Source organism: Malus sylvestris, chromosome 9 (assembly GCF_916048215.2).
Source record: "Malus sylvestris chromosome 9, drMalSylv7.2, whole genome shotgun sequence".
NCBI lineage: Eukaryota > Viridiplantae > Streptophyta > Magnoliopsida > Rosales > Rosaceae > Malus > Malus sylvestris.
The window spans coordinates 13643093-13667307 of NC_062268.1; the positions used below are offsets into that span (position 1 = coordinate 13643093).

The window sequence follows — 24215 nt, forward strand, 5'->3', positions numbered from 1 at the left end:
ATATTGTGTATCAAAATTAAGGGTAAAATTAAGAAAAATAAGGATATGATTGTCATATTGTCAAAAGGTACAAAATTACTATTTTGCCCTCCTTTTGTCAATAGTGTGTATCAAACAAAAGTGAGGGCAAAATAAGAAACAAAGGGTGACAAGGAGTGTTCTCTTAATGGTATAGAATAGATATAGATATTAATGTTTATAGCCAAATAAATTTCTAGGGCTGGCTCTTACGTTTAATCTTTTACGTTGGATGAGCTACACAGAACATTTCACGCGATTTACACTCGGGAAGGCAACGGAAACCGCTTGCAGTATTGTGCAAGATCGCATAGGGATGCCAGAAAGTTTTCTAATTTTTCTGTTGGAGTGACCGACTCCAATACATTTTAGGTCTGATGCCAAAGGCGGCTTGAATGAGTACGGATATCTACGGATGATTCTGTTATTCCCATCGTCTCCCATGACAGTGGAAAATGAAACAACAGGTGTACAGGGAGAGATGGTCTGACTGGGAACTAGCCTTCTTGCTTCTATCTTTGACCTTGGTGGCTTGATATCGTTCCCACTGTCCAATTTATGCCGTGTTCAGATTTTAAGCTGATGGCCAACAAGTAAAAGCTGTTATAGTTTGACCAAAGCAACCATCTCAGCACTCGCATCGAAAATGGGAAACCAAATTCGCATCTAAAATGTAAAAGATGGATTTCATTAACTTGAAAAAAATATAGATGGTTGATCCAAAAAAAAAAAATATATATATACACATTTATTATAGATGGAAACCCATTACCATGAGATACAAACTCATATGTAAAAGGTGAAGCATATTGTTGCAACCAACTTGACTACTGATATATTAGAATATCATAAAAAAATTTAAAAATAAAAAATAAAAAATACTACATTATTTAACTTTAAGTAACTAATGTTTAACTGCACTGGGGAAGGAAACATATCCCCAGATATCATCCAACATTGCAGTCCACAAAATTCATTATAAAGCAATGAAAGGACGGTTTCCAAAAAAACAAGCAATGAAAGGACGGTTACCAAAAAAAAAGCAATGAAAGGAAGGACATGCCAAAGGGATTCCCCACGAATGAGCTGTAAGTTCCAAGTCCAGAACGCCATTCTTGACATCAAAGGTTGTAGAATTTTTTAGGTCGACGGATCAAGGTCCACTCTAACAGTATCAATACGTGTTAGTTAGAATAGGATAATCCTATGTAAATTGCTTTACTCCTCTCCCTCTGGGAGATGTGGGATGGCTAGCTTTCAACACGCCCCTGCATGTGAGACCCTATTTTTGTGGGTCACATGTGGAGATCCACACATCGGCAACCACTGGAGCCAAATCGGGGCGCACCCAACATGCGGGGCCAAACGAGGACCCACCCAATCACATGGCAGTATGAATCCGTCCCCTAGCTCTGATACCATGTAAAAAATTTCAAGTCGATGTCGACGGGCCGAGAGCTCGCTCCAACAACATCGATATTATCCACACTTTACCACCTACTCAATCCGTCAGGTGTGAGGTTTTATCACAAAAAATCTCAATGTTAATTAGAATGAGATAATCCTATTTAAATTGTTTTTCTCTTCTCTCTCTTGCCGATGTGGGATGGCTGGCTTCCAACAAAGGTCGTCTGCAGTACGATTCCAAAATAAACAGAGATTTGTAGCACCAAACCAAAATAGAGTAATTTTCGGTTTGTTAAGTGCATTTCATTGATTGCTCAATAAATAAAACTTACTTCCTAATATACTGATTCGCACAGCGAGGAAAGCATGGGCAGCAGATGAAGCATGGAGACGCGTAGCCTGTGCCGCATAGGTGAGGAGCCGCTGACGCGGATCAACAAAGGTGGGTGTTATGCTAGGATAACACCAAACCAATTGGAAGCCAACTCAAACATAAAATAATCATTGCCCAGCCCACGAAGAATAGAGGGAAGTAGAAATGTTGCCCGTCCGTTACTGGAATATAAATTGTATGAAATATTATGTTTTAAAGATATAAAAAGATTAATATTATTTACATTAAAAAAAATTAGGAAGACTTTCACATACAAAAATATTTAATCGATAGAGTCCAATTGAAAATTGTAAAATTTTGGCTATCTATGTGCAAAAGGGATTAGATCAACACATTCCACCTAAGTAGTTTCTTCAAAATGGACTTTCCTATGAAACTAATAAATTAGAATTAACCAAACTGATGTCATGGATCCCTTTTTAACATATACCAAAATAGCCATATATTTATGCTGACAATAGGTAATTCACGACATAGATAAATTATACTACGACATAACTTTAATAATGAAAACATAATCACGACATTGATAAATTTCTCGCCCTCCCTTTTTCTGTCTCATTTCGTACTTTCGTATGCAGGCTGCACTACTAAACCCCTTGGTCTTTATTTACAATAGTCAGAGTCGGCAAAATTCTATAGATAGTGGACTAAAAGCCTTTTATTGATATGTGGTTTGTGTGTTGGTTCTCGTCTCCAAAACACCAAGAGATCAAAAATCGAAACAAATTGGAATATAAATCTTAAAACTCTTGAGCCGAAAACACTCTCTCTATAAATTTGAACGAAAATTTCATACAATTATAATTACAAAAACTAAATCATAGTGAAAACGAAGACGACTCTTGCAGGCCGGCCTATACATTAGGCTTGTTCGGACCCTTGCAGCCTTCTTGCTCGAGCCATTGCTTTTGCTCTTCAACCTATCAAAATCAGAAACCAACACAAACACGCAAATAAAGATGGGACACGTGGATAATATCCAACTTCCGTTTGATGGTGACATTTTCTACATGCCGTGCTTGCAGAGAAGGTTAATACGACCACCGTCAAGTTTACCAATAATATTGAATGACATACGCTGGCTGAAATATCGGAAAAAATAGTCAAAATTCTGCTTATGTGGTATGCATGCGGGCAACCACGTCATCAAAGACGGTATGTTAACACGAATGAAAGTTGTTACCGACTTTTGGGTGGTTGCTTTTAGTCTTATGAGTTATGAATAGAGCGAGTCCTTTTTCGCAGATCAAGGAGGAGGAAACGTCATGACCAGCGTCAGCTAGGGTTGGGCAAAATACTGTCTATTTAAAGTTAATGGTTACGGTTATGAGCGATTGTTTAGATAAATAAATGGTTATAGGTATACCCGTTTATTAATGAAATTTAAATGGGCGGTTATGGATATTATCCGCAGTTATAATGGGTATCCATCGATTATGGATAGTACCCGTGGTTATAACGGGTATCCATTTATCTATTTAATTTAATATATGTAAAATTAAAAATTAAAAAAAAATTAAAAACCCTCAGAGAACTCACAACTCAGTCACTCTCTCTTTGTCTCTCAACTTCGACTCGACCTCACCTCAGCGACCTCATATAAAAATGTTTACCAGTGCTTCAGTTATAACGGGTATCTATCGGTTATGTGATGCTTACCACTACATTGGTATATAAAGATGTATTTCCTCGTTTAAAGCAGTGTGAGCCTTCATATAAAAATGTTCCAAGTGAAGAAGATTGGGCGAAGACTAACATGATTGCTGAAAAGTTGGAGATCTTTCACTAAGTGACTGAGTTATTTTCTGGGATCAAGTTTCCCACATCAAAAGTTTATTTTCCAAATGTGTGTCAGATTGGGATTGCAATCTGTAAGCGGCTTGAGTCTGACCATGTTGAAGTTAAGTTAATGGCAACAAAGATGTCAATCAAGTTTGGAAAGTATTGGCATAAACTTCATGGTGCTATGGCAATTGCAGCTATCCTTGATCCAAGGTTCAAGATGATACTTTGTGATTGAATGTGTTTGAAAGTGTTTAGTTTCATAATATTTTGGAGCTTTGAATTCTAGTATTCAAGATAATGACTACTTTTTGTTTTTAGAAGCTTTACTTTTTAGTCATATGGATTATAATTAAAGACTTGCTTGGGTGTAGCAGAAAAATATTATTTGTAAACTATTATTTCAATTATTGGAATTATATGAGGACTTAAATGATTAAAATAGGGAATTGTATGCTAAAATGTACCTATAACGGTGTTTAATTGTCAGAAAATGAAAATTATGACAAATTTTTCTTTTGTAATTTTCAAATTGTTAAAAAAAATGTAGATGGGCGAAAAAAGGGTAAATAGGTAAAAAATGATAAACGGGTTCAAAAACGAGTAAATGGTTATGGTTAAATTGGTAAATGATTATGGTTAAATGGGTACACGGTTATGGATATGGATAACTGTTTATAAACGGTTATGGTTATGGGTATAACCATTTATGCAATTACTCAACGGGTAAACGGTTATGCAGATATGAACATAAACGGTTATAGGTAAATAACCTCGGTTACCCGTTCGCCATAACCGTTGCCCATCCTTAGCGTCAGCCACGGAGACTTAAGAAAAGTGTTGATGGAGACAATCGTAATTAGCCTTAGCAGAATCAAAGCCAGCCACCAATGAGAGAAATGGACTTAGAGAGAGTAGAAACAAGGTGGATGCACACCAGTTGATCAATTTTATACCACGAAACATATTCAGGATTAGGCTTGACGGAAGCATTATCAGTAGCAGGAAGCTGTTGTGCTAGGATAGCACCAAACCAAATGAAACCAACTCAAGCTAACCTACAGATGATATATCAAATGAAATGCAAGAACAAAATATAAAAGACACCAAGATTTTAACGAGGTTCCTCAACAGTCAGTATAACTAAGAGTACGTCGTCGGAGCAGTAGAAGCTCACCCAATAATCTACTATCAACCAAATGGGAGTTTACAAAGTGTTGGCAATCTTACAACTCAAAATCCCAATACACCCAATAGCTCTCACACACCAAAGAAACAAATAGAGAAGGAAATATAATGAATAATTTCCTCTTTATACAAAGCTCAAAACTATTACAACAACTACTTTGATGGATGATTGCTAACCAAAGAGAAGAGCATTTTTTTCTTCTCTCCAAAAAGTGGGCATGCGGCACCCTTTTTTCTTTTCCTCTGCTGCCATCTATTTTCTGCTCAAACAAAAGGCAGCAGATGCTGCCAATTAAAACCCTAGGCCACCTCACGTGGCTCTCACATGGGTTAAATAAAAGGGCCCATTCAATTGGGCTGCAGGAAAACATAATGGCCCACCGAAATTAGGCCACATGTTCAACAGAAGCTTGGTGTTAGGTGCAGAGGAGGAGCCATCAATATGAGAGAAAAGATCATGAGCAATAAAGAAGGGACGTATCTGACACGTCCAGTTGAGAAAATTAGTCTCTGTAAGCTTGAAGAAGTGAGTCACATTAAGCGGCTGCCATGGTGGAAGGAGACGGTAAAAAAATTTAGGTCCCCGGGAGGAGGGAGGGGGGGGGGGGGGGGGGGCTGCGGCACAAGTTGCAACCTTAACTCGTTCATACCATAAAGAAATTATAAACTTGGTAATTATATTCATAGCACAAAGGCCTATATATACAATCACGTCTACTTAACGTACAAGTAAGGATCTGTACAAATTATGAATACAATCAGAATTAGATTACAATATTAATTCCTAACCTTAGGGGAGACGGTTTCCTTGAACAAGACTCTTCCTCTAAAACAAAATTCTTAAATCACACCCCAAACATGTTTTACTTTCCCGAATTTCCCATTGTACTTCTCCAATCTGATTCTCCTAAAATGAACAAGCTAGAATGCCTCGGAGAACTTTTAGGGCCCAGAATTCATGAGAATACTTTTGAAGTAAGTCTGTTTAAAAATATTGGGCAGCTAGAGCAGACAGAGAAAAACATTTTAAAGAAATGACTCAATCTGTCTCTTTTATGCTTACATGATATTGATCAAAATGAAAACCATTCCCGATCGTCGTTACCATCATCAAAAGTCAGTCAAGCGACGAGAAGCTGCAAGATCTTCTCTCTTGCTGCTCATGGCACTAGAGTTACGAGACCCGATACCAAAATCCTCCCTCATGTTCGCAGTAGAGCTCTGCACTAACCGCACCAACTGTTGCACCACCTCTGACATTGGTGGCCGAAATTCTGGCTCCCGCTGAAAGATGCAAAGGAATAAAAGTTAGTTATGAACAAATCTTTTGCCGTTTCCCAAATGGAAAAGAGTAAAAGCATAGGTGAATCACTATTGAAAAAGCAGTTTATTTTTTCCAAGAGAATTGTTCATGTACAGTTCGAATAATGTTATCTGTACTACATTTACTAACTACTTGCGACCCACCTCTATTAGAGAAATGTTCAAGATGGTAATGATCCATAAATGTGGTACAAATCGCACTACTATATGCCAAAATTACAGTTAAGCCTAGCCAGTCGCTTTAAGGCATCTAAGTCACTAGTAATTACCTGAACACAGATTGCAACGATATCAGCAAACCGCGAGACTGACTTGGGAGGGTAGAGTCCACGCAGTGCAGGGTCAACCATTTGTGACAGTGCATCGAGATCATGAAGCTGGGGAGTTGCCCAACGCACAAGGCACTGCTCCGCTGGTCGTTTTGAACTAAAGAGAGGAACAAAACCAGTTTAATTGCATGACATTGACAATGTTAGCGAATGGAAGGGAGAGTGAGAAGCAAATCTAACGTACCTGTCAACAGGCATTCGACCTGTCAATAGTTCCAACATGACTACACCAAAACTGTAAACATCACTCTTTGCCGTATATGCTGATGGCTTTATGCATTCTGGAGCATTGTATCCCATCCCAAGGTTTTGGCTAGTACGCTGAAAAAAACAGAAGGAGAAATCATCATCAGTACATAAAAATGATCGTATTCTCTATAGACAGCGAAGCCTGAATATCTTATCTATGAAAGATTGCATTTAGTTTTAAGAGTGACGGGAATTAACCTGGTGAAATGTTGCCAAGCCATGATCGCAAAGACGGGGATTGAGTTCAATGTCAAGCAAAATATTGGATGATTTGATGTTCTTGTGAACTGTGGATGGAGAGCAACCATCATGGAGGTACCTGGAAACAATTTACAAAGAGTTTATTAAATTATTACAAGAAATCCTGGTAAATGAAAATAGCAAAATTGCTAGATATACAGGTATATATATTCACTTACTCAACAGCCCGGGCAGTGCCTAAAGCGATTCTGACTCTTGTGTTCCAAGTTAGGGGATTACTGTAGTCATCCGACATGTGTAAGAATTCGTGAAGCGAGCCATTCCTGAAGTACTCATAAATCAACATGTTGTGACCGTGTTCTGAACAATAGCCAACAAGTTCGGCGATGTTGGCATGACGAATCTTGGAGATGTTTACGACAATGTTAGAAAATTCTTGCGGTGGTGAGCCTTGAAAAAGTGAGGAATCAATCTTTTTAACGGCTAAAACCTGATACACATATGTGGCATAGAATTATTAGAAACAAAATTATAACATGAACATATACGTATAGCTAGAGAAATAGCAATCATATAATGATAACAAAATATACCTTCCCATCATCATACTTAGCCCTGTAGACACGTCCAATGGAGCCCTGCCCGAGAAGGCGAGCTGGTGAAAAGTTAGCAGTAGCAACCTGCAAATCTGCCAAAGCGTAAGCAGTAGCTTTTACAGAGGTGCTTCTTCTGGCAAAGGATTGCAAACGGCCAGACAGTGACAGGAAACCAATTGATGGAGATTTTGAAACAGGCTTTATGTCAATTGAAACAGCTGCAGAATTTATCAACAGCATATCTTCTAGTTAGTCGAGAGTGATCCCACGTTACAACGTAACAAGAAAACTATAGTAGTAAGTTAATTAAATCCATATAAGAATAGAGAAATGATTTACGCACGCTCTTCTTGTCCCCTTCTGCACTCGTCCCTTTTTTCTAGCCTTTGGGTTGAATAAATCAAAGGACACTCAAGGGACAGAAAAAAGGGGAGAAAGACATTCTGAAGACAATACTGGTTATATTATCCACCAAAAAAAATAAAAATCTTAACAAACAAATTACCTTTGTAGTCAGAAGTCAATTCTTTAGATAAATCCTTAGATGAATAGGTGCAAAACGACTTGCGCTGGCTAAGCCTGTCATCATCGAGGAGATGCGAAGAAGAACGTTTTCTTCTTGAAAACAGCGCAATTATAATTGCAAGCAGCAACAATACGCCAAGAGCTATCCCAGCTATGGTTACTCCAGTGACTACAGAAGAGTTGCTGCTGCCACTCTTTTTGCCTGACCCTCTATTGCGGTGTGCACCGGGAGGAGAAGGCGGAGATGGTCCAGAAGACCAGGAGTTTCCTCCAGACCTTCGATTAGATAAAGTCAGAAAAAAAAATTATATATTCTTTAGCACTGCATACCTACATTGATCTTTGAAAGAGATACTCACTTTATGTTTATACCCTTCAAATCGTTGGGGATCCAGCCAGAAAAGTGGTTGTTTTCGATATTCCTGCCAGCACAATAATGAATTCATTGTGTGAAAAAATGTTACTAAGAAGTGTTTAAGAAGTGTTTAAGAACAAAACATGTTATAAGATGTTTTGCTAAATGAATTTCATTTGTATAACAAAAATCTAGATCAAAGACACTTACAATTCCTCAACGGGAGTGTACACAAGCACATTGATTTGACCGGTAAGTTGATTGTTCTGCAGATATCTGCACAAAGACATAAAGGGCTTGCCAACCAGGAACCTAGAAAACGTATAAATATAAATTTAGAGGATTTAATGCTTCTTACAATTTTTTGAGGCTTGAAAGCTTTCCAAAACTCTGAGGCAAGTTGCCAGTTATTGAGTTGTAAGATAGATCGCTGCACATGATTTCGTGATATACTAATTAGTCACTAACCCTTAAAGTATAGCAGCAAATATCTGTCAGAACTAAAAAGAGAATACCGGAGGGAAAAATCAACTGTCGAATACGAGAGTAGAACTACTACTGATTACATTCTGAATAAATTTCAAGTAATCAGGTTAAAATATGAAAGTGGGACCTCTGATGCAAAGTTTAGAAGAACTTACAGCTCTTTGAGTTTCGTAAGTTTGCCAAACATATCACTCAACTGTCCGTTAAGCTTGTTACGACCAAGATTTCTGCATTCACCGAAAAAATGTTTAGAAATGGAAATGACTTCGTTAGAACATTATGTGAACTCAGAGCATGTTCTACTTACAGAGTTTCAAGGCCAGACATCTGAGACACTGAGTATGGTACTGTGTTCGAAAAACCATTTTGAGAAAGATCTCTGAACATGAAGGTCATGAGATTAGTATTGACAACGATGGAAATACTCTACACACGTGCGCGCACAAACTAAAACACAGTGTAATACAATATGAAATGTTTGTCTGCGGACTTACATGTACTTTGCACTAGGAGGCAGTTGATAGGGTATATCACCGTTGAGGTTGTTCTTGCTTAAATCACTGTACTATGACGAAGAATGCACATCCGTCAGCTTATGCGCTTTGAAAAGAAAACCGAACAAAAAGAAAAATGCCTATTCTAATGAGCTAAGCCTTACAATCTAGTGACAGATGTTAAGCTTGCAAGCTGGTATCCCATTGATCCGCTGAGCCCTAGGTCAGACAAGTCTCTGCAAAAAATTTCAATGGAAAATAGGTTGAACTTGTGAACTCGAGACATGTAATGGAAGTCTTAATGCGCGTGAGAAATGAGAAGTACATTTCGGTTACAGATGAGCCTGAGCATGTTATCCCTTTCCATGACTCGCCGCAAGGGTCACCGCCACTTGATTTCCAACCTTTTAGTTTAGAACGAGATTGAAAGCTGTTATACATCACATTAAGGGCAGATACTGCAAGATACACAAAAACATCAGAATGTCGATATAGGAAAATACGTAAGTACCTATCTTCATTAGATCTTTTGACGGAATGTAAGCCTATAAGAGGTCAAAGCCACCCCAAAAATTGCACGTTAGAAACGTTTCGAGGAAGCTAAAAATCTAGAGGCCGTTATGAAATGTTTCTGAAGAAAATTTTCTTGTGCCTTTGCAATTGATCATATGAGGAACATCTCTCACGATCTTTTCACCTGATTAATGTTGTAATTGTAGTAATCTACTAGTAATGCTCAATTAGCATATGTTTCTAAAAAAAAAAAAAATCTCAATATGACAAAGAAATTCTCATCATTGTAAGATTGAGCCTAAATTTTAGGATCTAAACACAAAAAACTACGCACTAACATAAATCAGACCAAAACAAATTTGAGACTTACCATCTTGAGAATTGGTCTTGGAATAAACACCGGTTGCAAAGAACCCTAATAAAACAACCCACAACACCAGAATGTTGTGGAAGTGGATCATCCTTTCCGACCCGAAAAATCGAAGCAAAACCCAGAAACAAAAAAATAATAAAAAAAAAATCACAAAAAAATGATGGGTTATGTTGACTCAACATTGATCGATTAAGAAGCAACAAAGATAAAAAAGACAACCCTAAATAACATTAAATTTGTTTAATTGTTTTGGTGAATATTGTTGGAATATCTGGGGTGGTTTATAAATTTTTAAGAGGGATTGAGTTTTGTTTTAAACGAGAGACAAAGAGGAAAAGGAGCAGAAGACATTAACCAATGAACAGTTAAAATTGATCGAGAAAGACAGCATTTGCAACAGGCCCCAGCGAAACGTGAGGACACAATCCGCCCTTTTCAACTGTTTTTCAAAATGTCCAGCTGAATTTCCCATCTTGCCCTTTTGTGATATTGTTGACCCTAGAAACTACAAAGCCTACGTGGCGCGCAGGCCGAGTATATTCTAAGCTAACTACGTCCTTCGGTGATTGCGGGGCGTGCCAACTCGTCGGCCGAGGCTCGGCCGAGGAGTAAATTTGATGATGCTGTGTTGAGTCGCGCTACTGACTTCTGCGTCTTGCGATTGCGGCCGAGAAAGGAACACGTCTCGGCCTCTTGGGTTCTCGAGCCTGAAGACAAGGCTGCTATTTCTTACAAAGTTCACGAACCGTATTCGGCTTGCAATGTGCCGAATAATAACTGTGACACCTCACCTCGCCGAGAAGGCTAATGAGATGACCTCGACCAATAAGGATCCGAAAACCCCTCTCGACCGAGACTTGGATAGGTAACCGACCGTCCTCGCCGCAGTGCTGTTGATGCCAACGGAAGATACTGCGAGACTGACCGACTCTACGGTGACAGAGCTATCTATGCCGACTTAAGATACCACCGGTTGCTTCCACAGTGCTGTTGATGCCAACGGAAGATGTGTCAGCGAAAAAGGAAAAGAAAAAGATCTCAAGTTGTGAGAGTTTGCGCAGGGCAATTTTGTGTTGATTTTTGTGTGGTTCGTCCTGATGCACAGCATCCCCTATTTATAGTACTGAACCTTGAGTCCGAGTTTAAATCCTACTCGGACTAGGTTTCCCCCTCCGGATCGCCTCGACCAGTCCTACATCCACTAGGACTATGAACCTAGTCCTTAGCGAAGCTGGATTAGTTTCCTGGATATCCGATCCCGTCGAGACTCCCCATTGCACTAGGATTCGTCCTAACCGCCCTAGGTTTGGATTCCCACGGGTTGACCGATCCATGGTCCTTTTGCCGCCCGGCCTCCTGGGCTGAGAGTGGTCTTTCCCTCGGCCCAAACTATTATTTTGGGCCCAAACATTGCCCCCTCGCTTCTGAGGTCTTCGGCCTGAAACCTTCGGCCGAGTTTCGGCCTTGAAGAAGCGAATCTACCACTCAGGATCCTAATACCCGAGTTCCAAGGCGCATTTATTGAACACGATCGCACGATCTTGATCCTGCTAACCCATTCGCCACGTGGCGTCTTCTAACATGGCCAACTCCCCCATAATGACGTCTAAAGCGTGCAGCTGCCTGAACCGTCTTGCCATCATGACCACTATCTCAATCCGCGAGCCACCACCTCAGTCCGTGAGCCCGCTTGTCATCGTGTGGGCGTCGAACCGTCTTTCATCACTACTTTTGCCGTCACACTCAATCGTGCGCCCCCAAAACCTAAAACCGTCGGTCTTCTCAACCGCATTTCCCAAATGTTCATTATGATCAACGATTCCTCCGGTCGATTTTGCCCTTTATTTCGAATTTCGAACGATTGCTCTACCTCCCATAACTCTATAAATACCGAAATTTCTTCATTTGTACTTTACGCTCTCAAACTTCCTGAAATCCCCAACCCTTGCTCTCAGGTGCATTCCTCCATTCCAAGTTTTCGTCCTCAAATCCCCAACCCAGAAAACCTCCTTACGCTGTACTTTACAATGGCCTCCTTCATCTCCAAACTTTCCCGGGAATGCGACCAGCATCAAAAGATCCTTGATCGGAGCTCGATCAAGACTATACGGTTCGAAAACGATATGAGCACCGTCCACCAAATCCTGGGTCCTCTCTTCAAGGCAACAATCCCGCCGACCATCACTGGTCTTCTCCAGGAACACTGCCTTACACCCTTGCTCCAAGGGTTTGAATGGTCGAGATGGGAGGCGGCAAAACCCCAAGCCTCCTGGCCCTCGACGACCACCACCTGGGCAACCTGGGTCGTCCGAATGGAACGGCTCTTCGGCGAAAAATGGAAAATCCTGGGTATCTACGACGCCATCCTCCTTTCGTCGATGGACGTTGTCCTTGACAAGGAGTTGCTCCTAGCCGCTCTATGCTTCTGGTGCTCAGTCACCAACACAATGGTCCTTCCCCTTGGTCCCATTGGTCCCACCATCCTGGACATCACCGCCATTTTGGGGACCTTGGCCACCGGGATCCCTGTCGACGCGACGCTCTCCGGGCACCCGTCGAATATCGATCTGAAGACGCTCTTCGACCATCGAGCCTTCGAGACCCTGAACAGTGACGGTCACATCCCGTCGAGGGATGAAATACAGAAGCTCCACAAGAACTTTCTCAACTACAACACCCTCTACCTTCACTTCGCCGGCCGAGGGGAAGAGGACCTGCGAGAAGGAGAGCATGAAGCCTTCCTCTTCTACTGGTACAACAAATACATTTGTTGTACCAAGTCAAACAAATGTTTGGTCGAGAATATGCCAGTGGCCGAAGCCCTGGCCAGTGGTCACGTCCTGGCGCTGAGTTCCAATATTCTTGCCCACCTCTTCCGTTGCCTGGCCGAGGCGACTCTCCACACGGTGGACCCCCACCAGAATGGCCCTCTCTGGGTCTTCCAGCTCTGGTTGCAGGTGTACTTCGCCTCCCTTCGGCCGGCTATAGCTGATTTCTCAGCAACAGAGGCTCTTGGTCCTCAGCTAGCCTCCCGACCAACACCTCCTCATCAGGCCGAAGAGGTATTTAGGTACCTCTTCGCCCTTGACGATCTCTCAAGCGACGAATTCCTGGTTTGTCGCCGTCGCGACTACCCCCCCTCCATCAGACTGCCTACCTCTACGTGGGCCGAAGAGGAGGATGCCGCTCTTCGCCAAACCTGGGGGTCGTTCGTGCTTGCTCGCGACCTTCCTCTCGGCTGCGACGGGAAACGGTCGGGGTGGGAAGTGTACCATCCGAACTTCCTTGCCCGTCAGCTCGGCTATCTTCAGGGCTGTCCCGTCCCCCTTCTCTCTTCCCGCACAGTCTTGAGCCGCGGACGTGAGCCTCGCTCTTCAGAGAACGAGTGCAGGACTGCCGCGAAGGAATTTCAAGAGTACTGCCAAAGATTTCGCCTTCGACCGGCCACCCCAGAAACCCATTGTACTGACACCTTTGGTGAGTGGTGGGAAAATTACACTCAGGAGTTCTTCGGTACGCCGGTCGAAGATGTGCTAAGCAAGCTCTTCGGTGACCGACCTAAGAAAGCCCCGGCCCCCCATTCTCAAGGTAGTTGTTCAATTTCCCTTTTTTCTTCAACCTTGCATATTGTACGCCCTACTGAATTGTCTTTATCCTTTTAGGTAGTCGGCCTTTGAGAAAGACGGAGGCAGTTGCCACTGCCACGGCCGGGAAAAAATCGGTCATGGCCCAAAAGGGCAAACCCGCTGGTAGGGCCGCGCTGATCAAACGGCCTCGCCGAGAGGCCGGGCCAGCTATCGAGCCTTCCCCGCCCGCCAAGCGGGTCAAACAACTGGCGAAGAAAGGTGCACGGGAGATCCACGTTATCTCCAGCCACACGACGACTCCCAGTGCTTCCCCCTCTTCCGCCGCCGGCCATTCTAGGGTCAAGAAACAGCCGGCTTCGGCCATAGAGACGGGCCCAGCGCGGCCTGCCTCTGTGGCCGGCGAATCAGTTGTTCCTCCCTCTGTCGAAAAGGCACCTGTCTCACAACAGGCGGCTCCTACGACCGAGGGAACCTCTCCCAAAAATCCAAAGCCCACGGTCTTCGTGTTGGAAGAGAGTGAGGGGAGCGACGAGGTCCCGCTGGCGCGTCGTCCTCATACTCGTCAACAACCTCCTCCAGTATCTGAGATGGCGGTTCAAACCGGCCCCTCCTCGGCTAATCGTGGCAAGCGCACGGTCGAGGAGCCGACCCCGGTGGCCGAACCTCTCGTTCCTTCTCAGGGCCAGGACGTCCCTGCCTCCACTGAAGCAGCTGCGCCAGTCGGCCCATCGGCAGCCGATCGTGGCAAACAATTGCTCGAGGAACCCGAGGCCACGGCGGAATCGCCGGTCCACCCTCAAGACCAAGGCTTCCACATTCCTCCACAGGAGGTTACCTCGGCTTTTGTAAGTACCTTCAACTTTCCTCCTGATTGCTTTTCTGCTTTAGAATTCTAAACAAGGAAAACTAAATGTCAGGTGCCTGTACATTCTTTTCACCGTCAATTCTATGCGCCGAAGGGCGTTATCTATATTTCCTGGCCGCCTCAGTGGCCATCAAACGTAGATAACCTCCATCGGCCGCGTGAAGTGAGAAGCAATCTAAGACACTGGGCTCGGCCATTGAGTTCTTTAGGTTCGAGCACCGACCCTGGGGACATGGCCGAGGTCTCCTCTCGGCAGGTTAAAAACGACACCTTTTTGCTATTCTTGTCATGACTTCCTTTAAGCTTAACCTTGTCTATTCGCGCAGGCTTCATGGGAGGTTGAATTCAGGGCTCTCCTCTCCAGCACGACTGCAGAGTCCGGCCCTTCGGCCGCTCCGACTGAGGCTGCCGATCCAAGCGCCCTAGCCCAGTTGCGAGAAGTCCTGTCGCTCTCATCATCGCAAGTACTTGAGCGCAACGGTCTTGATCTGCTCGGCGTGTGTCTGAATGACCTTGGAGCCGACGGTCGCCTAAGCGGCGATGCCATTGTTCGGGCATCGTCTGCCTTGGAGCGTGTTCGGGAGACATTTAGCATCTTCCAGACTGCTCTGAAAGCCGAGCAGGACCTGCAAGCTGCCACGGCCGTTCAAGACACCCTCCGCCCGAAGATTGACGATCTACGGGCAAAAGGAGAAGCGTTAGCCGAGCTCGACCGTCAGATGGCCGAACTAGCAAAACGCCGGTCGGTCATTGCTTCTGAGCTTGCGAGGGACTTCGAGTCAGGCGGGAAGGATCGCCTAACTGAGTATGCGGCGGCCAAAAAACAGGTCGAGCGCCTGAGGCTGGACAAAAAGAATCGGCAAGCCGAAGTCATCATGGCCGACGTGCGGTGGTTGGAGTTGAAAGCTCTGCTCAGCACTCTTCTTCCCTCGTCTCCTTGAATGTATTAGACCTACTCATTTTTGTAATACCTGTCAATTTTAATGGAATGACTTTTTCTACAACAAATTTTTATTCACGCATGTCCCATGTGACCGGATAGTATTTCTTCAAGAACTTCCCATTAATTGGTAATTTGTGAACTACTCCAGTCCGGTCTTTAAGACGATACGCCCCTTTACCGTATACCTTATGCACAATGAACGGCCCTTCCCAATTCGGCGACCACTTGCCGAACCTAGGATCTTTTATTCCTACGGGCAACACCGTTTGCCACACCAATTCACCCTCGCCGAACGTTTTCTGTCGTACCTTTTTATTATAGGCTCGCTCGGCAATCTGTTTCTGTGCCACCAGTAAATTATAAGCGTCAAGTCGCGCCTCTTCCAAATCTTCTAGTTCCTGTCTCATGGACTGATTATATTCGGCGCTAAACAAACTACTTTGTTCAATTAATCGCAACGAATTTATGCTCAACTCGACTGGTAGCACCGCATCGTGTCCGTAAGTCAATGCGTACGGGGTTGTTGCAGTCGCCGATCGGGACGACGTTCGGTATGCCCATAATGCCTCGTTCAACTTCAAGTGCCACATGCCAGGCCTCTCTTTTATTATTTTTTCGAGGATGCCAATCAACACTTTATTACTTGCCTCGGCCTGCCCATTCGCCTGTGGATAATACGGTGTGGACTGTTCCAGCCGAATATTCAAATTGGCCGTGTATTCCTTAAACCTTTCGGCTGTGAAGATTGTTCCATTGTCGGTTATGATCGTTTCTGGCACACCGAACCGGGTCACAATGTGTTCCTCCATGAAATCGCAAACTTCTTTAGACGTTAATTCGGCATATGATTTTGCTTCGACCCACTTAGTAAAGTAATCAGTTGCGACTATTATCCATGCATGCTTAGCAGTTCCAGAAGTCGGCGTGATTTTGCCGATTACATCCATGGCCCATCCTCTAAACGGCCACGGCTTAATGACCGAATGTAGCGATTCGGCCGGGACCCTTTGTATAGGCCCATGGATTTGGCACTGCACGCATCCTCGTGCAAACTCGATACAATCTTTCAGTATTCTCGGCCAAAAATAACCGTGTCGTCGGAGTAGCCATCGCATTTTCCGTCCAGACTGGTGAGCTCCGCATACCCCTTCATGAACCTCTGCGATCGCTCGAGCACTCTCTTGGGGGCCGAGGCATAGCAATAACAAACCATCTTCGCCCTTTCGGTACAACTCGTTCTGGTACGTGACATAGTTCGTGGCGTGAGCCCGTGTCCTACGACTATGTTTTCCGTTAGGATTGTCAAGGTACTGCATAATGGGCTTTCTCCAATCATCTGGTACTGCCTCGGCCGCACAAATTTCTATAGAGTCCTGGTCTTGCCGATCTAACAACGAAGGCAAGGACATGACCCTGGTGCGTATCACATTGTCTCGACGGAGGATTTGCTGATCAACCAAGGCCGGGTATAATTGTTGTAATATTGGTATCTCTCGGCCTAGCTTGCCCCCCAGGAGTTGTGCACCGGAGGCGATTTGAGCCAACTCGTCTGCGTCGGTATTATGAACCCGAGAAACATGCTCGAATGTAATACCGTCAAAGGACTCGGCCAAATAGCTGGCGACCATGTGGTAAGGCGCCAGAGTACAACTCAGGCAGCGAAAAGACCCATTAATTTGGTTAATGACTAGTTCAGAATCCCCGAGGACGAGGACACGAGTGGCATGTAGGTCAAGAAGGAGGCCTAGACCAATGACCAGAGCCTCGTATTCGGCCTGATTATTGGTGCAGTCGAAATCCAATTTGAGCGAAAAATACCAACGATCGTTGTGAGGAGACTGAATGACGATGCCTGCGCCAGCCGAGGACGAAGTACTGGAACCATCGAAATACATCGTCCAATAGTTGTCGCGGGTCACCACCATGCCAATCTCGACATCAGCACCCCCGAAATCGTAAGGCGAAGGGTGCTGGGCAAGGAAATCGGCCAACGCCTGTCCTTTCACAGCTTTCTGCGGCACGTATTGCAAACTAAACTCGGACAACGCCATCGTCCATTTCCCAATTCGGCCCTTCACAATTGGCCGGGTAAGCATGTACCGGATAACGTCGGTCTGGGCAATGACTTGGGTGACCGACGGGAGCATGTAATGCCGAAGCTTGGATGCAGCGAAGAACACGGCGAGACAGAGCTTCTCAACGGCGGAATAATTGATCTCCGGAAGACTTAGATTACGGCTGAGGTAGAAGATAGCCTGTTCCCGTCCGGCATTGTTGTCTTGCGCGAGGAGGCAACCGATGGACTCATCGGCCGCCGAAATGTACAGCTTGAGAGGCTTACCGCGCTGAGGAGGGACCAGGACAGGTGGGTTTGTAAGGGAAACCTTGATCTGCGTGAACGCCGCCTGGTGCTCCTCATTCCACATGAACTTATCTGAGTCCTTGAGCTTCAAAAGTGTGGAAAATGCCTTCATTTTGCCTGCCGAATTAGCAATAAAGCGGCGTAAAAAATTGATCTGGCCGAGTAAGGACTGTAATTGTTTCTTCGTTGTTGGGGGTGGGGCGGTGATGATTGCGCGTGCCTTATTCTCATCGACTTCAATCCCACGATGATGTACGAGGAAACCAAGAAAATTCCCGGCCGATACACCGAAGGCACACTTGGCAGGATTCATCTTGAGGTTGTGCTGACGCATACGGAGGAAAGCCTGTCGGAGATCGTCCAGATGTGTCTGTCGACGTTTAGATTTGACGACAACATCGTCAATATAAACTTCGACGATGGTGCCAATTAAATCATGGAAGATGGTGTTCATCGCCCGTTGGTACGTGGCGCCGACATTCTTGAGGCCGAATGGCATGACAACCCATTCGTAAGTGCCGAGTGCCCCCGGGCAACGGAAAGCAGTTTTGTGCACATCGGCTTCGGCAATAAATATTTGGTTGTATCCGGCATGTCCATCCATAAAGGATAAGATCGCATGATTCGCCGCAGCATCGATTAACAGATCTGAAATCGACATTGTATACTCATCTTTGGGCGTTGCCAGATTCAGATTTCGAAAATCAGTGCAGATGCGCAGTGCACCACTTTTCTTTAATACAGGAACAATATTCGCCAACCATTCGACATATCGAGCTGTCCGAATGAACCCGGCCTTCAAAAGTCGAACTAGTTCGTCCTTGACACTGAGTTGTACTTCGGTCGAGAATCGACGAGGTGGCTGACGGTAAGGCTTGAATCCGGGCTTAATACGTAATTCGTGCTCAACTAAAGCACGATCTAAGCCGGGCATTTCATGATAACTCCAAGCAAAACAATCTTTGAATTCCGTAAGCAAGGCCCGCAACTCGTCCTTCATTTGTTGAGGAAGTAACGCACTAATAAACAAAAGTCGTGGGTCATCGGCCGTCCCAACATTAATCTCTTCCAAAGGGTCCTTAACAAGGGGCCGATGATCTTCGAGCTCGGCCGGGGCGGCTCGAATTTTATCCAAAGATAATACAGGCCCATTATCTCCCTCAGCAAGGAACTCGACGAGGTTGACGCCCGAATTTGGTTGTTTAGATATCGTATACCAATGGGCCAGCAGTCGTTCCATAGTAGATGAAACCGCGGCCCTACGTGCTTCCCGATCGGCGTCAAACATCGGTCTCGGGAAGAAAGTTAGCTAATCCGAGTCTCGCCGAGTCCTGCTGGACAGTCTCGGCGCCAACCTCGATAGCTTTCTGAACGGAAATCCGAGTCGGTCGTCCTTCTTCATTGAAGCCTTGCAACGTAATATAGCCGACGTGATCGTCATAATACCGTGCTTGAATCATGTTGGCTTCGAAGGGCTGGCTATCGGCCGGATGAACAGTGACCGATTCGCCGTCCCAAAAGACAAGCACTTGGTACAATGAGGAAGGAATACAACTGGTTTGATGAATCCAATCTCGGCCGAGCAGTGCATTATACTCGGTTTTGGAATCAACCACGAAAAAGGCGGTCATATGGGTGCGACCGACAATATTCACAGTTAACGGAAGCACACCTTTGGTGTGGGACTTCTCGCCGACAAACCTACTCATTGTGATCCCTGACGGAATAAGCTCGTCATTTGAACGGCGTAAAGCCTTCATGATGTTCAGGGGCATGATATTGACAGTAGCTCCACAATCGACAAAAACTTTAGAAACCGGATATCCCTCGATGTGTGCCGTTACATACAATGGCTTTAAATGGTGAAGCTTGGCCGATGATAAACGAGGGAACAATTCGGCCAAAGCGGCCTTTAGACTATCATCTTTTGCTGTTGACTCGCCTTCAGCAATCGATACAAAATCAACATGGCCAGGTTCCTCGACAACCACATCTCCATCGAGGAAATTTGGTTGAGCCGTGTTTGATTGAAAATCGGCAGGTAAAACATGGACCATACTAATTTCCATATTATCCAGGACCGACGGGCCCATCTGGTCGAGACCCTCCTCGTTTGGTTGGTCAGCGACTACGAACTCAGTTGTCGTCAGAGTCGGACAACGAGATTCTTTCGTCCCTTCAACAACGTCACTCGGCGGAGCTGCTTCGGCCATTTGTTGGTTCTGCGTGACCGCCTCAGGTAAGGTCGAGATTGACAATGAACTTGGGGTCAAGACCTGAACCTGCTCCTGGTAATGTAGCCGAGCATCCCTAGTGTCGAGATAAGCATCCAAACGGGCAATACGTGCTATCTCATTGGTCGTAAGGCCAAAGAGAGAAACCGCCGAAAATACTTCAAAGTGATACCGTAAATACTGAAGGTCCTCCAGCGAGAAAGGAAGGTCAGCGACATCGATATCGGTATACGGGTCAACTTCAAATCCAAATACACGAGCTTCTCGTATGTGCTGGAACCTTGCTTTCAATCCTGGATCTGAGGTCTTCTGGATGATCCGCTCGGCATCCAGACAAGTCAAGATCAGATCAATGGTGTCCTGGCATGCCTTCGGCAAACCATACAGATTGTTGGCCGAATGATTCTTATGAAATTCTCGCATATACTCTAAAGACTCCCCAAGGAACGGGGGATGCAAATTCCGCCTAATTTTGACCAAAGGCTCTTGTATAACTAGCGGGGATAATTTGCTTTCGGCCTCTTGCCGAAAATGTTCAAGGCGTGCCTTCATTTCCCCTGGTCGAATAAGAAGTTTGATTCGTTTATCAGCTTCTTCAAACACGGTCTCGATGTCTTGATCGACCAGCCGTTTCCCCTGAGCCAACTCTGTCATAATTGCTGGAGGTGGTCGCTCCTCATCATTGGCAACTGTATCCTTCGGCCGCCACTTAGGGGCCGAAGTTTCTTGGGCTGCTTGTCGGCGAGCCATGCAATCTATCCGTTGATGCCGGCGTTTCTGAGATTTGGACAACGCGGTGTAGACGCCCTTCGAAAAATGATATGTATACCAACGTTGATCTCTAGGCTCGGGAGGCTTGAAAGTCTTTTGACTCCGTGATGATCCTGAACTGCTAGAATTACGCTTATAGTAATCATCGTCATAAAATGAAGCATCAAAATCGAGGCGCCGCCTGACCGGGGGTGTCTCTTCCATCCGTACTTTAGAACCAAGCCTCTCAAAAACCCCGTGATGGTGGCCTTCACTGGCTACCCTTTGCCGAGTTGCGGCCACAGGCTCCGAAGAAGGCTTCTCCTCTGGTTCACTGTCGACCTCCGCTCTACATTTCCTACACAAAACCACCGTCCCACTGTCTTCACCGGCGCTATAATCCACCATAGGTTTGACAATAGCGGGCCCCGTTAAAGCCGTAGGTGGTTTATTTGAACGAAAATCGGCCATGAACCGTGGCCGAACATTCTGATTCCGCGGGCGTTGTGTCTCAACCACTTCAGCCTTGCCTTTTCCTTTGTCCTTGGGCAGGTACGTGTTGACCATGTTTACTGTTGCCGCGGGGAATGGATCAGTATCCACACTCATCTTTTTTTCGGGGAATTTCAGTTTGCCATTATCAATCCAGTTTTGAACGCTGTCGCGAAATACGACACAATTGTTTGTCGTATGTTTGCTTGAATTGTGGTATTTGCAATACACCTTCCCTTTAAGCTCTTCGGCCTTAGGAATGTTGTGACCAGGCCGAAGCTTGATAATCCTTGCGGATAACAGTTGGTCGAAGATTGCGTCAGCCTTGGTAATATCAAAAGTGTAGACCTTTGATGGTTTCAACACTCCTTCAGCGGCCGAGCGACTTTTGACTTCTCTAGAATCAACCTGAGTTAATGCCTTACAAACGTATGGCTTATCTATCACTATCTCGGCCGCATCCACACTGACGCATTCATCCTCGGTTGACGCATAGCTGACAGTAGGATTTTTGTACAACGTCCCCCGAGATGGCGTTTTCGAAACCTTCTCCTCACGGAGCAAGTAGTCGTACTGTTCAACATGCTGGGCTAATTCATACATGTCCCGAAAGTTTGCCCCCAGGAATTTCTTTTTGTATTCGACGTCGAGGCCGTTCAATGCAAGCCTGACAAATTCGACTTCGGGTAAGGGCACTCGGCACCAATTCCGGGCCGATTTGAACCTAGTGAGATAGTCCATTGGTGATTCATCAGATGCCTGAGCCATCCTTGCTAAGGAAGAAACTGACATCTCCATCCCTGGTCGATAAAACTACTCATGGAACTTCTCGACCAACTCTTCCCAGTTCTGGACGGAATTGGGGGGTAGATTAATGTACCAAGCAAATGCTGAGCCGGTCAATGAGAAGTTGAATAGCCGTAACTTATGAAAGTCACTATTGACATCTCCGCATTGCGCAGTGAAACGAGCCACGTGCTCCAACGAAGATAAAGACGATTCACCAGCAAAAAGACTAAAATCTGGGATCTTGAAACCCGTCGGGTACCCAAACGATTCCACGTAAGCTGGGTACGGATGAATAAACTTAGGAAACTTCGGCCCTTTCTTCATGGCCGAGTCAATCATCCGCTGAACTTCGGTCATATCAACAGGTGTTACTTCGACCCTCTGGTCGGTCCCGTCTGACCTACTATTCGACCCTCCTCCTTTCTCCAAGTTAATTGGTTTGGGCAGGGCAGGAATAGGCCCGGCCGGTACAATCGGTGCCGGGTTGTTTCCTGGTAAACAAGGTTGGCGAAGATCGAAAGGCCTGTTGCCACCAACTTGACTAACCAGCATTTCGAGCAGCTTGGTTTGCCGATCATTGGCACTGAGTATCGTGTCATGCAGCTTGTCAATGCCTCGACTGAACGTCTGCTCGACTGACCGAGACTGCTCGTCCAGTCGCTTTCGGAGAAACGACCTTGTTGGTGGGTCTGATCCTTCACCACCATCCTCGTCACATTCCTCTATTATCCCTTCATTGAGAACGCATGTGTTTCTGTTAGGGATCTCTAAACCACGGAGTTGACCGCCGAGATTAAGTTCTCTCTCTCGGCGAGTCGCGCTCGTGGACTCAGGTGTACCAATGCTAAGGGGATTCTGCGCCTGTGGCACACTCTGTCCTATGCTCTGACTCGGTAAATCGGCTGTCGACTTTCCCATAGCTGTTTTCTTTTTTACCGATCGTGTTTCAATTGGCATGAACTTCGTAGTTTAGCACTGGGTCCCACTGGGCGTGCCAAAATGTTGACCCTAGAAACTACAAAGCCTACGTGGCGCGCAGGCCGAGTATATTCTAAGCTAACTACGTCCTTCGGTGATTGCGGGGCGTGCCAACTCGTCGGCCGAGGCTCGGCCGAGGAGTAAATTTGATGATGCTGTGTTGAGTCGCGCTACTGACTTCTGCGTCTTGCGATTGCGGCCGAGAAAGGAACACGTCTCGGCCTCTTGGGTTCTCGAGCCTGAAGACAAGGCTGTTATTTCTTACAAAGTTCACGAACCGTATTCGGCTTGCAATGTGCCGAATAATAACTGTGACACCTCACCTCGCCGAGAAGGCTAATGAGATGACCTCGACCAATAAGGATCCGAAAACCCCTCTCGACCGAGACTTGGATAGGTAACCGACCGTCCTCGCCGCAGTGCTGTTGATGCCAACGGAAGATACTGCGAGACTGACCGACTCTACGGTGACAGAGCTATCTATGCCGACTTAAGATACCACCGGTTGCTTCCACAGTGCTGTTGATGCCAACGGAAGATGTGTCAGCGAAAAAGGAAAAGAAAAAGATCTCAAGTTGTGAGAGTTTGCGCAGGGCAATTTTGTGTTGATTTTTGTGTGGTTCGTCCTGATGCACAGCATCCCCTATTTATAGTACTGAACCTTGAGTCCGAGTTTAAATCCTACTCGGACTAGGTTTCCCCCTCCGGATCGCCTCGACCAGTCCTACATCCACTAGGACTATGAACCTAGTCCTTAGCGAAGCTGGATTAGTTTCCTGGATATCCGATCCCGTCGAGACTCCCCATTGCACTAGGATTCGTCCTAACCGCCCTAGGTTTGGATTCCCACGGGTTGACCGATCCATGGTCCTTTTGCCGCCCGGCCTCCTGGGCTGAGAGTGGTCTTTCCCTCGGCCCAAACTATTATTTTGGGCCCAAACAGATATATAAATATATATACATTTCATTTTGTAAATAT

General features: G+C 45.2%; 1 protein-coding gene across 3 annotated transcripts; it reads right to left on the reverse strand.

Moving 5' to 3' along the window:
- Positions 1-5452: 5452 nt before the first annotated feature.
- LOC126583998 (protein STRUBBELIG-RECEPTOR FAMILY 5-like) lies at positions 5453-10625 on the reverse strand. Of its 3 annotated transcripts, none has more exons than XM_050248566.1 (16): positions 10234-10625; positions 9676-9808; positions 9515-9586; positions 9351-9416; positions 9164-9235; positions 9012-9083; positions 8729-8800; positions 8581-8646; positions 8375-8437; positions 7996-8291; positions 7488-7708; positions 7113-7384; positions 6892-7012; positions 6629-6765; positions 6385-6541; positions 5453-6076 (listed from the first exon to the last, which is right to left on the reverse strand). In XM_050248566.1, the coding sequence occupies exons 1-16, from the start codon at positions 10322-10324 to the stop codon at positions 5903-5905; spliced, it is 2085 nt and encodes a 694-aa protein (XP_050104523.1). In that variant the 5' UTR covers positions 10325-10625; the 3' UTR covers positions 5453-5902. The 3 variants fall into 3 exon arrangements, with proteins under 3 accessions (XP_050104523.1, XP_050104525.1, XP_050104524.1); XM_050248568.1 differs by having other exon boundaries at positions 7488-7732; XM_050248567.1 differs by lacking the exon at positions 10234-10625 and having other exon boundaries at positions 9351-9421; positions 9676-9694.
- Positions 10626-24215: the final 13590 nt, after the last annotated feature.

Coding starts and splice junctions, on each gene's coding strand:
- LOC126583998 (XM_050248568.1), bottom strand. CDS start 10,324: ATGATCCACTTCCACAACATTCTGGTGTTGTGGGTTGTTTTATTAGGG. Junction 8,438..8,580: donor TACACTCCCGTTGAGGAATT/GTAAGTGTCTTT, acceptor TTGTGCTGGCAG/GAATATCGAAAACAACCACT. Junction 7,385..7,487: donor CTAAGTATGATGATGGGAAG/GTATATTTTGTT, acceptor TATGTGTATCAG/GTTTTAGCCGTTAAAAAGAT.